This window comes from Symphalangus syndactylus, chromosome 3 (genome assembly GCF_028878055.3).
Source record: "Symphalangus syndactylus isolate Jambi chromosome 3, NHGRI_mSymSyn1-v2.1_pri, whole genome shotgun sequence".
NCBI lineage: Eukaryota > Metazoa > Chordata > Mammalia > Primates > Hylobatidae > Symphalangus > Symphalangus syndactylus.
Genome location: NC_072425.2, coordinates 28,502,816 through 28,515,350, shown reverse-complemented (window position 1 = coordinate 28,515,350; position 12,535 = coordinate 28,502,816). Strand labels below are relative to the sequence as shown.

Sequence of the window (12,535 nt, the reverse complement as noted above, 5' to 3'; positions counted from 1 at the left end):
CCACTCACCATGAGGATGGTGGTCATTCTTTAAGGCCTAAGGTACATCCTAAAACCTTAGTAAAATTTGCCCAGATGTCCCACTGGAAGACGTGGAATTGCATATTTACTTAGAAGAGTCCATTCCTAGAGCATTCACTGCCCCCCAAGTGACTTAAGATAAAGCTTGGGTCCCAACATCTCAGAGATAGTCAGTTGCAGAGCCAGGGCAGAAGACTCAATTGCCAGCTTTTGGTGATATTCTTGAGTTTGGTGACCCAACACATTGGTTGTTACCAAGGAGCCTGAATATATCAAGTGTTCAAAAGGGTGAGGAAGAGGGAGGGAGAGGAAGGGGAAGATGGGTTGTGTTTTGAGGTAAGCAAGGTTCACAGATTGTGGAAGGACTAACACTTACTGCGCACATGCTTGGAGATATCAAGCCAGGGTGATTCTTGTTTAATTATCACACATTTCTACAAGGTGGGTTTTATTATTTGTTTTACAAAGGCTTTATAAGAGACTTATAGGGGTAAAGCAACTTACCTAAAGTCACATAACTAAAAATGTCAAAGCCAGATTTGAATCCATAGTCTATGGCCTTTCTTACAATTATTAGGTTATGTTATCTGAGGATAGGACTTTTGTCTTAGTCTCATTCATATCCACAGTGCTTAGCACAGGACCAAAACACAAGAAATACTCAGCAAATGTCTAGTGAATAAGTAAATAAGTTATGCACGAAGTAATTGATGAATGAATAAATTAATGTAATGAAGGAATGTAAGAGCAGGTGAATAGATAGATGGATGAAGAGGTGAATGGATGGAGGGAAAGAGGGAAGAAGGGCAAGAGGGAGGGATGAATGGAAAATAGATGAATGTTTGGGTAGACAGACAGTTAAATGGACGAGTGAATGAATCCCTGAGTGTCTAAATACGGTAATAAATAAATGAGTTGAATAACTGGTGAATAAAGCTCAACTTCATAACAACTTTAGCTTTCTAACTTGATAAGGGAGGTGGCCTATCGTTCCATAATCAGGGTACATAAGGAGAGGTGGTCTATAAAGCTCTATGTTATAGCTTATGATGGTTGCATCTAGATCTAAAAGCAACACTCATTGAGGTAGGAAATAAAAAGTAACAAATGAGCTCCTTTTCTCTTCTAGGCTAACAAATGAAGCTCACAGTGACTGTCGCTTGCATCTCCAGAAGTTTGAATGCAGTGACTCCAATGTACTCTACAAAGGAGTGATAACTGTACTATTTTTAAAAGCCTGGCTGGATCTATTAATAAAAAAGTATATATTTTACATATATCAGCATATATATCTCAGTATGCATATTTCACTGTGTATATGTCTATATATCAGATATACTAATCTAATATTTAGAGAGGAAAGGATACAAGGAGTAAAAGACCACTAGGCAGAGATCCCTGTCCCAACCATCCTTGATAACTTGATCTGTGCTCCTGACTAAGCCCTCTTCTCTCTCTGAGCCACAGATTCCTAATCAGTAGAAGGAATGGTTTTAAATTTCTGGCCTCTCTGGGCACTTCAGCACTCACCTGGTGTGATTCTGTGATCCATTGCTGCATACTTCTCAAATGGACACTTCTAAACCTTAGAATCTCAAGTTGCACATACAGGCTAGCTAATAAAACATTTGGCTGGCCTGCACAGAATAACTCATGCCATTCCTCCTAGGCTTAAAATCATCCCATCTGCCTCATGATCCCCACACACCCAACACATCTTACTTGTAGAGACCGTCGGGCTCCAGACACTTGAAGATGACCGAGTAGATACTGACTTCAGGGACCTCTCCATGGCTTCGACCAGCTGCTACACAAGATGTGCCCAGGCCAGAGAGTAAGTCATCAGCAAAACTCAGGAATTCTCCTAGAGGGAGAAAAAGAAAGATGAGCTCCCCAGCTTAGGTCATAGTGAGCAGACGTTTTTGCTGTCATCCAAACCTACCAAATGCCTGGATACCATTATCAAGAAAAATAATGGATAGAAAAAGCAAAAGATATGAAAATGACACAGATTTGTATTTAGCCCTGATGACTCTTTGTTCATATTTATGCGCAATTTTTTAATCCATAAAGTGGAAACACTAATACCTACCTTTATAAGATTGTAGCAAGGCTCAAATGAGGTAAATTATTGTGTAATAAAAATTCATGAAAAGGTAGCAAGCATATTATGCTTTTTTTTTCTGTAACTATTCTGGCCTTGTCACTGTCATTCACTCCCTGTTAACTCCTTGAGCAAAGCTCTTCTTAGAATTGCATTTTCCTTCTTTGTATAATGAAGGAACTGGACTAAAGATGTAAAATAATTTTCATGTCAAATTGCCACTGTTATGCATGGGTACTGGATTCATGGAGTGTTATAGTGAGATGGACAGAGACCAGCTAAGGAGGAAAGAGTTCTGTGACTGATTAGTGATGAAGGTCATGGAACCTTCATCACGTACAGGATGTACATGATGTCATGGAACGTTCACCATATATAGGATGGAACAATGGGAGACTATGTGCCACATATTTGTGATCCTCAAACTCCATCACTTCTTTAATTTACTTTAACTCTAACCATTGGATTTTAAGAAGTAGTGGAAGTTTACTAGAAACAGAACTAATAAAGAAGTCTAGGTAGAAAAGAAAATTAGAAAGAATAACTGAACATCTAGACTCTTGGGATCTAGTCTTAGTTCTGTTGAGAATTTGCTGTATAGTCTTGGGCAACTAAATCCTCACTTTTTGTGCTTTAGTTTTCTCCTCTGCATGGTGAAGGTGCTAGAATCATTTTTAGGATTCTTGAAAAAAAAATAAAATAAAAATACAGATATGAACAAAAATTAAGTTATAAGGATAAACATCGCAGTACTATTTATACTAGCAAGAATGTGGAAACAGCTAAATGTCCAACTATATAGAAATGGCTATATCAATTGAGTTCAATGATGCAATAGGTTATTTTATAGTCATTAAAAATAATCTGTGAAAGAATATGAAAGGATATTTATGACATAATGTGAAGTTAAAAAACAGGTTACACTATTACAAAATAATCTCATTTTTGTAGAAATTTTATATGCACATGCATTTAAAAACAGAAAGAAGAAAATAAAAACAAATGTTTAAGAAGGACTGTCTGGAGAGTGACATAATGGGCACTTTTTCTACCTTATTTTTGCTTATCTCTATTTTAAAAATTATCTTCAGTAAACACATATTGCTTTTGTAACCCATAAAAATATCAATAAATATTACTTAAAAATAGATAAAGTAAATGGGCCAGACTAAATGGCCTCTAAGTTCCCCTCCAATTCTAAAATTGGATGATCTAGGAAAAAAACTGACATATGAGGTATTTTTGTACCACACAGTATAAAATGATATGAGGCCTCTCAACTGTTGTTTTCTTCTTTTCTTCCTGCCTGATAGAGAGTTCCTCAGAGCTCTATTCATGTACAGCCCCACTAATAAACCAGAAAAGGATGCCAGCTCCATTACATCCTCTCTACCTGGGATTAAGAACAAGACAATGTCATGAAACCATAAAAGAACGATAGTGTTGGCTCGTGTTTCAGAAGACTAGGGCTCAGAGCAGCCTTGGGGTGCTTCTCTACCAAGGAACTGGTTGAGCAGAATATACAGATCACTTCCTGCTGGTCTTTTAAAGAAAAGTTTCATTCTTTATTTTATTTATTTATTTATTTTTTAATTTTAATTTTAATTTTTTTGAGACAGGGTCTCATTCTGTTGCCAAGTCTGGAGTGCAGTGGTGCAACCTCGGCTCATTGCAGCCTCTGCCCCGCAGGCTCAAGAGGTCCTCCCACCTCAGCTTCCCAAATAGCTGGGACTACAGGCATGCACCACCACACCCAGGTGACTTTTGTATTCTTTGTAGAGATGGGGTCTTACCCTGTTGCTCAGGCTGGTCTCAAACTCCTGAGCCTTGGCCTCCCAAAGTCCTGAGATTATAGGCATGAGCCACTGTGCCTGGCCCAAAAGTTTCATTCTTAAAGAAAAACAGTTTTAAAAAGAAGAGTTTCATTCTTCATCTCACAAGTGAATCTTGCAAGACTTATCTGACTGAAGTGGCCAGATGGCCCTGGGATTCAGCCAAACAACAGTTCTAGAAGGTATTTGCTCCTATAGTCCAATACAGCAGGTCTTGATGGGTACTGTTTTTTGGTTTCTATTTTTCACAAAGACAATATATGGTTCATAGACTTGACATGTAGATGCTAGATTTAGGATCAAGTGTCTAAATCAGGGTAGTGTTGGCAACAGGTAATTTCAGCTGCTACTGCAAGACAGACCTGAGACTGAGTACTAATTCCACCATGGGCTGCAAGTCCTTAAACTTCTCAATGTCTCCATTTTTCTTTTTGTTACAAGGAGTTAACAGCACTCTCATGCATTTGGAGTCCACAGAGTAAAGCCAAGGGTCTAGAAAGAAACAAAGATGCCTAGAACCAGAGGTTTGTCTGGAAAATGAAGACGTGAATGAATCTTTCATTCAGCATAAATTTTGGCATCCCACATTTCTTCTGTAGGCCTCTTATATCAGTTTCTTTCATACTACAACCAGAAACTAACAATATGTCCATTTCAAAAAATATCACAAATTCCAGAGCAATGTATGCGACAAAAAGTAAAAAAAAAAAAAAAGTAGGGGGAGTGGTGGTGAGGGTGAGGGTAGGGGAGAGAAAAGACATGGGATTATGGGATTATTCACTAGATGGAGTGAGGGTCTTATTTGACTTGGGTTCTCAGGATTCCAAGTCTGGCTACATGTGTTTGTTTTCTTTGAGCTTGGATCCATGTCTGTCTGCTTTTCAATTTGTTTCCAGATAGCCAATGAGAGAGCTGGATCTTCATGAGTGTATTAGTCATTATCACGTTGCTATAAAGAAATACTTAAGACTGGGTAACTCATAAAGAAAAGAGGTTTAATTGATTCACAGTTCTGCATGGCTGGAGGGGCCTCAGGAAACTTACAATCATGGCGGAAGGCACCTCTTCACAGGGCGGCAGGAGAGAGAATGAGTGCCCAGAGGAAGGGGGAAATAGCTTCTTATAAAATCATCAGATCTCATGAGAGCTCACTTACTATCATGGGAACAGCATGGAATAACCGCCCCCATAATCTAATCAACTCACACGAGGTCCCTCCCAGGACACATGGGGATTATGGAAACTACAATTCAAGATGAGATTTGGGTGAGGGTACAGCCAAGCCATATCAATGAAAGAACTCGGTATGTTTGTGGCCTGTGTTAATTACCTGTCTTGAGATGAAAAGATGGCTGATATTCATTTTCAAATGGGAATAGCTTTCCAGATAGTTCCATGAATTTCAGAATAATTGGGACTATGGATACAAGCCCCATAAACATGTCAGGTCAGCAAGACTGGCATGATTCTACGTTCTGAAAAATTCTAAGGTTTGCAGGTTTAATTCAAGTGAAGGAACTGGCTCACCTGCAGTATATGCAGTGTAACTAGTCATACCAAGACCATTATAAGGATATTTAGTGCCCAGTTCTAGTCACAACTGTATGAATATAATTATCTTCAAATGAAAAAGTTAAAAGGAAGGCAACTGACATCTAGTGCCTATTTTTCTTTTTTCCATTTAATCCTCACAGCAATCTAACAAGTTAGATTTTATCTTCCCCATGGTAAAGCTGAGGTTAATGTTGCAGTTAAAAAGGAAGATAGCTGAGATTAGAACCCCTATTTTTTCAGTTCCAAAGACATACCTTTTCTTTTATACTATGCTGCCTCCTAGAGAAAGTTTGAAAATGACAGTATTAGAAAGGGAGGTTTCTCAATGCTATTCAATTTGCAATTGAATTCCCGCCACACTCTTAGCTTGAGGAATGAAACAATAAAAGAAATGGTCCCTGACCTTCTACAGCTTGTAATCTGACAACAGGAAGGGTTGTTAAATACAAGAACAAACCTATAAAGTAAATTGTAAGATTGCTTTTTTTGGCACTGGATTTCAGAAGGTTTAAATGCAATTTAGATGAAGATAGGTGAATGAAGTAATCCCCCAGTGTTCTTCCTTACCCAGCGGAGGGGGTACTAAGAAAGGCATGGGGGCTTCTCTATGCACAAATGCAAATCAATGCAATTCAACACATGTATTGTAGTTCCACAATATAACATACTCCGCAACTGGCAACCATACAATTGAATGAGCAATAATATACAGAGCAGTGGTTAAGAGCCTGGGCTTTAAGTTTACTCTGCCTAAGATTAAATCCTAGTACTCCACTTACTGCTTGTCTTGGACAAGCTCCTTAACTCTGTACATCTATATTCTTATATGTAAAATGAGAAGAATAATAGTATCTAACTTAGAGAGTTGCAAACATCATATAAAATACTGTAAACTGGAACACAGTAAGAGCTTAAAATGTGTATCAACTATCACTGTTTTTGTTTCTCTTACTCTTTCTCAAAAAAAAAAAAGAGTCTTTCTCTGTTGCCCAGGCTGGAGTGCAGAGGAATGATCTCGGCTCACTGCAACTACCACCTCCCGGGTTCAGGCAATTCTCCTGCCTCAGCCTCTGGAGTAGCTGGGATTACAGGCGCCCACCACCATGCCTGGCTAATTTTTGTATTTTTAGTAGAGACAGGGTTTCACCATGTTGGCCATTCTGGTCTTGAACTCCTGACCTCAGGTGATCTGCCTGCCTCAGCCTCCCAAAGTGCTGGGATTACAGGCATGAGCCACCGTGAACAGCCTTGTTTTTCTTATTATTGTTTTCAACATAACAGAGTAGAGATAAGGACTCTTAAAGATATCTTTTTATCCAAGCTTCACCTTTTACAGGTGACAAAACTGAAGCTCAGAGAAGGACAGTGACAGGTCCATGCCCATACACTCAACAGGAGGAGATTTGGAACAAAAACTTGGTGTCTTGACTCCTGGAGTCTCAGAGATAACTTGTACCAGCCAACTTATGAGATAAAATCACTGAGAATTTAAAATCTCTCAAAGCTAACACAGGAGCCCTTCCTCCCCAATTTCTGACTACTTTATTCAACATGAATGTGATATACAGTCCCTGGGCAATTACTGTGCACCAGACACTGTGCTAGGTACATGGTTCTACCTCACCATCTTCTTAAGCCTGGAATTTCTGAGAGAGACACAAAGTCTCCAAAAGATAGGAGTTTAGTATGTTTCTAATATGTCATATATTTTAACAGTGGTTTGCAGATTATAACATAGAGAACTCCAGGGGCAAGGATGAACACTAACAGGAGAGAGATTGGGGCCAGTCTTCCATATACTCACACTAACCTTCAACTAGATCAACTCTAGTTTGATCTATTTTATATACTAGTGGCCCATGTTTTTATTTAGTTTTTTACAAAACTGTTTATAAAAGTTGGTTTTAAAGTTTTATTGCTTAAAGTGTTTGAATTCCAGAACTGTGCTATATTCTCTGATAGAAATACAGAGGATTGGGAATGCTACACCTTAATTCAAGGATTTGCAGCTACTCAGGGGCAGAATCCAGAATCAAGCCCCACTGTCTTGCATCTGAGCCCCACGCACCTTTCACTAGGCCACTCTACCTGGGAGGCCTCTGCTCCCTCCTCCCTGGTACCTTGTTAGGGTCTTATGGTAGAACCCTCCTAGAACCCAGGCTGCTGCTTCTGCCTCGACCAAGTTCGTCCAAGTCTCTAACATTCTTTTCCTGTTTTTCTTTCCTTGAAAACAGATAGGGAGTTGGGAGTCGCTGTACAGGAATGTGCCTGTTCCCCATTACAGCTCTTCTGGGGCTGTAACCCGAGTGGGCTGGGGCCAGACCCCCACACATTTCTTTATCCACTCAGACTCTAGCCTTGCTCTCATTACCTTCTGCAGAAAATGTTAATCATGATTCTGCTGCAGCTTCAGAATCAACCCAACAAAGCATGGATCAATTTTTCTAGAGGCCCCACCCCCTATTCCTCAATTACCTCTCCCTCTCCTTTCAGCAGTCCCTCAATCCTCCTCCTTGTTTCCCCTCTCTCTCTCTTTCTCCCCTCACCCTCTTGCTTCTGAATGAGTTGAGGTCACCATCAAAGCAGGCCACAAGAGCAAATTGAAAACAGGTTGGGAGAAAAGCAGCAAAGAAATTCCAGAATGGAAGGAGCAGTGGGAGTGGGGGGATGTGGGGGTAGGGATGGCAAGTTTTTTAGCCCAGGTGAGGAGAAAGGTCCCCAGTTCAGGGCTCCACACTCTTTTCGGGAAACACCAAGAGGATTTAGGAGTCGTCACTCTGGGCCTGGCCTCTCTAACCTGCAGATGCTCTTTGTCATGGTGCCCAGGGAGAAGCATGGCTCTCTCTGCATTTCCTTTACTTGGGCAACCGTAGAAATTCATTATGAGAACTTGTCAGGGACAAAATGCATCTTTAAGGGCCTCACACCTATCAGCTGCAGTTGGTTTGTTTCTTCTGAAACATGGTGTTATTTTAAAACTGAAGAAGCAGTGTGTAGAGATCCTCACTTTTATTGTAATGGCAGTAGGAGGTAGTGGAAAGAGAGTGAGTTTTGGGGAGGAGATGACACCTAGTTTTGAAGCCAGACCTACCACTTATGAACTATATTATGTAGAGATGGATGATTAAACTCTCAGAGACTGCTTCTTCATCTGAAAAGATGATCCTATCAATTTCAGAGAGTCAAGTGAGGATTGAGTAAGAGAATATTTATAATATGTCTGATACATGAATAGCTTACAAACGTTAGTGCTCCCCTCACCCCTGCTCCCTCAGGTCTGAATAATTTGTCTGATGGCAAAATTTTTAGTTATTATGCTCAGTCGCTTTTAGGTGTATTACATCATATCTACCTCCCTAAAACCTTCCTGTTTTTTTTGCAAAAAGAAGACATTTTGGATGGAAGGAAGCAATGAAATAAGAAACAAAGAAAGAAAGGAAACAGAAAGACAGGAAATAAAAATGTTATGTGGCTTTTATCACATGGCATCAACAACGCTAGACATTTTTACTTATATTGTCTTGGTTAAATATTCAAAACAATCCATCTTGCTTAAAATTTGATAAAACCTAATGAATTCAGTGAATTGTGCTTTTGCAGATGAGGAAACAGTTTCATCTGTAAATAACTTTCTCACAAAAATCTACCTAGGAATGGCAGAGTAAAGGCTGAAGTCAGGACATTCAGCACCCAAAGTCTGGGCCTTTCCTACTACACATTTCCCTCCAGACTGCGAGATGCCTGGGGTGGTAATTTTGTTTCGGTCACCCTTGTGTTACTGGTATCCAGCATAGGGCTGATGACGCAGCTATTTACTGAATCCTGTGAAACTGAACTTCAGTGGTTGAAGCCTGGATCTGCTCCCATTTACTCAACATCAGCACCTGGCATTAGAACTCTCTCTTGGGATATCCAGGCTGCCTCCTGCGTAACCTTTCAGGAGTAAATAGGACACAAATAATACAGGAAAGGAGGAAATGACGTAAAGATAAGGACTCCAAAAAAAGGCAATAGTGATCTAGCAAATACCTACTGAGAGTTTCTGTGTGCCAGGCATCGTGCTGAGACTTCAGGCTCATCCTCATGCCTGCCCTCTAGTGGACATCTGTTGGTTTGACTGGCTATAAAGGCATGCCTTTCTACCAATAGCACCTGAGTTTTCCTTTGGGGAACCAGGTCTCCCCCAATCTCAGTCTAAACAATTTAGATAGAGCTAAGGCTCCTTTTATCCTTCAGAGACTGGCATGTGATCGATGGCCAGACATTTCATGTCAAAGGCCAAAAATACAAGTGACCTAGGCTTAATCAATCAGACTAACTCCAGGTACAGACACCAAGTCCTGATGACATTATTTGAAGCCCTAGACCTAGTTGTGTCTGAGGCCTAGATCTACCCTTGGGTATTTCAGATACATGAGTTAGTATTTTTGCATTTTTGCAACTTTCCATTTGTTTTCTGTTCCTTGCAATCAGGAGTCCTCTCAGATACAAATTCTATGAGGTATGTTTTATGATTGCCATTTTATAAATGAAAAAATAATGCTCACAGATCTAAATCAAGTTGTCCAAAGTCATACTCCATCTAAATAAGAAGGCTGGAATTCAAATTCAAAGCTGTCAGACTCCAAAACCCGAGCCTTTCCTATCATAAAATGCTGCCTAGGGTGATTTTTGTGAGAAAGTTATTTACAGATGAAACTGTTTCCTCATCTGCAAAAGCACAGAGGATACAAAGACTGCTAATTAACAAGAATTCACGGGGTATCTCCAGTGTCTTGCTTCCTCCGGCCCCTTCTTCCTCGCTTCCTGGGCTCCTTTCCTCCTTTCCTCACTCACTCATTCCAGCCATGCTGACATTCTTCCTCCTCCTCTAACATGCCAAACATACTCCCACCACAGGGCTTTTGCACCTGTGGTTTCCATGGAGCCTTCTTCCCCTTATAGTTGTATGGCTTACTCCCTCTCCTTTCCCAAATCCTTGCTCAAATGTCACTTGCTCAGAAAGGCCTTCTCTGGCCACTCGGTCTACAGGAGCATCCACTATCACCCTTTACCCCCTTTACCCATTTATCTTTACAAAATTTATCACCGTCTCTCATATATTGATGGATTGATATATTGCCTGTATCCCCTGCTGTAAGCCCTGTGAGTAAGAGAATTTGTTCACTTAGAATGGTGTCTGTACACAGCAGGTTTTCCATAAATATTTATATAGTGAGTGAATGTATCTGCTGTGTGCTGCAAACTGAGCTGATGGCTGGGAGCACAAGCATAAAGAACACTTTTGTTTGAATTCCCTGGAAAGCAGAGCTTAAGAACAATGGCTTGGGTGCAGAAGGTTTATTTGGGAGGTGATTCCAGGGAGCAGGTATGGGGTAAAGGGCAGAGTAAGACAGGGAGGAGAAAAAGTCAATATAAAGGTGTATCTTCAAGTTTGCTGCTGTACATGATGGGACCTAATTCTGCAAGACCCTTTTAAGGAGGGAACAAGATACCCCCCAGAATTGTTTGGCTGGAAGTTGGGGAGATGGGGCACTTATCTACCAATTCCTGATTCCCATTGGTTGAGTCCTGTTTTAGTCAACTCTCATGCTGCAATTAAAGACATATCTGAGACTCGGTAATTTATAAGAAAAAGAGGTTTAATAAACACAGTTCCACATGGCTGGGGAGGCCTCAACAGCATGGTGGAAAGCAAAGGAGGAACAAAGGCACATTTTACGTGGTGGCAGGCAAGAGAGCTTGTGCAGGGGAACTGCCCTTTGTAAAACCATCAGATCTCCTGAGAATTATTCACTATCATGAGAATAGCACGGGTAAAACCTGCCGCCATGATTCAATTGCCTCCCACCAGGGTGCCTCCCATGACACATGGGGATTATGGGAACTACAATTCAAGATGAGATTTGGGTGGGGACACAGCCAAACCATATCAAGTCTCTCACCCAGGAGCGTAATTTCCCCACACTTTTTAAAAGTTGTACTTGCACACGGGCCTAGGGAGCTCCTTCAATCTCTCATAAGGCTGTGGGGCAGAAAGTGCAAGTGTGCATCTGAGGTCACTGGCAGCACAAACTGAGCCTGAGTGTGCACAGAGCTGCTCACCACAGCTGCAGCTGAAATAGCCATGGGCCAAGAGGATATGGCATGGCCCCAGAGGCATCTGCTATAAAGATACAGTCTCTGCCTTTAAGGAGTTTGTAAAAAGAGCAACTTGACTTGTCTTCATTCTTGAGGTCTAGGACAAACTTGTTAGCCTCACTGTTCAAAGAGTTTACAAGCAGTTATCGAACACCCTCTAGGCGCCAGGGAAAGGACTACAACTGTGGTCACAGCTCTGAACCACAGGAGCAAAACCTCTTCCCTGTGATGCTCACAGTTTTGCAAGGGAGAATGGCAAGGATTGCTTTTACGTGCAGCCAACCAAGGAGTCCTGCAACTTATGATTAATACTGAATTTAATAGTATTAACCTCAACATTAATATGCACTTGGCTTATAAAGCCTTCCTTTTTCTACTGCTGGATTAATTAGAGCCATAAAAGCCCTCGTCATCCCCACTGTCTCGAGGACAAATGATGCTAATGCATTTGGCTGCAGCGGGTATTGCTAACATGTATGAGGAAAGCTGATTTGGGGACCAGACTGGGGAGAAGGGGGAGGGATGAAGGAAGGCCAAGTTCCCCTCCCCCTCCATCACTCTTAAGGACCACAGTGTGAGTTCACTGCCTTTGAAACACTCATCCATGGAGGGTATTCTTTTACTTTTTTTCCTTTTTAAAATTCCATTCCCAAATGTTATATCATTGTAAAGTGGAAAGAACCAACTGTACAATGTGCTTCCCATCAGATTCTCAGTTCCCCTAATACTTCCAACTTTCTCTGGGCCAAACACTTCATTCAACATCTCCCTCTGTACAAAAAGGAAAAAACCACGAAGTTGCTGACGGTGGGCCCTAGGAGCCCCTCTGTCCACAAATGTGATGAAAAAGCATAGTATCTGGCAGGGTTGAAGTTATGACTCTT

At 40.9% G+C, this 12,535-nt stretch overlaps 1 protein-coding gene across 3 annotated transcripts in view; it reads right to left on the bottom strand.

Moving 5' to 3' along the window:
* The window catches only part of ASTN2 (astrotactin 2), a 1,055,774-nt gene that overhangs the window by 106,080 nt on the left and 937,159 nt on the right, over positions 1-12,535 (bottom strand). For all 3 annotated transcript variants that reach the window (XM_063636815.1, XM_063636816.1, XM_055271311.2), the window contains one exon: positions 1,743-1,884. In XM_063636815.1, coding sequence (XP_063492885.1) covers positions 1,743-1,884 — 142 coding nt within the window. The remainder of the gene's footprint in view (positions 1-1,742; positions 1,885-12,535) is intronic.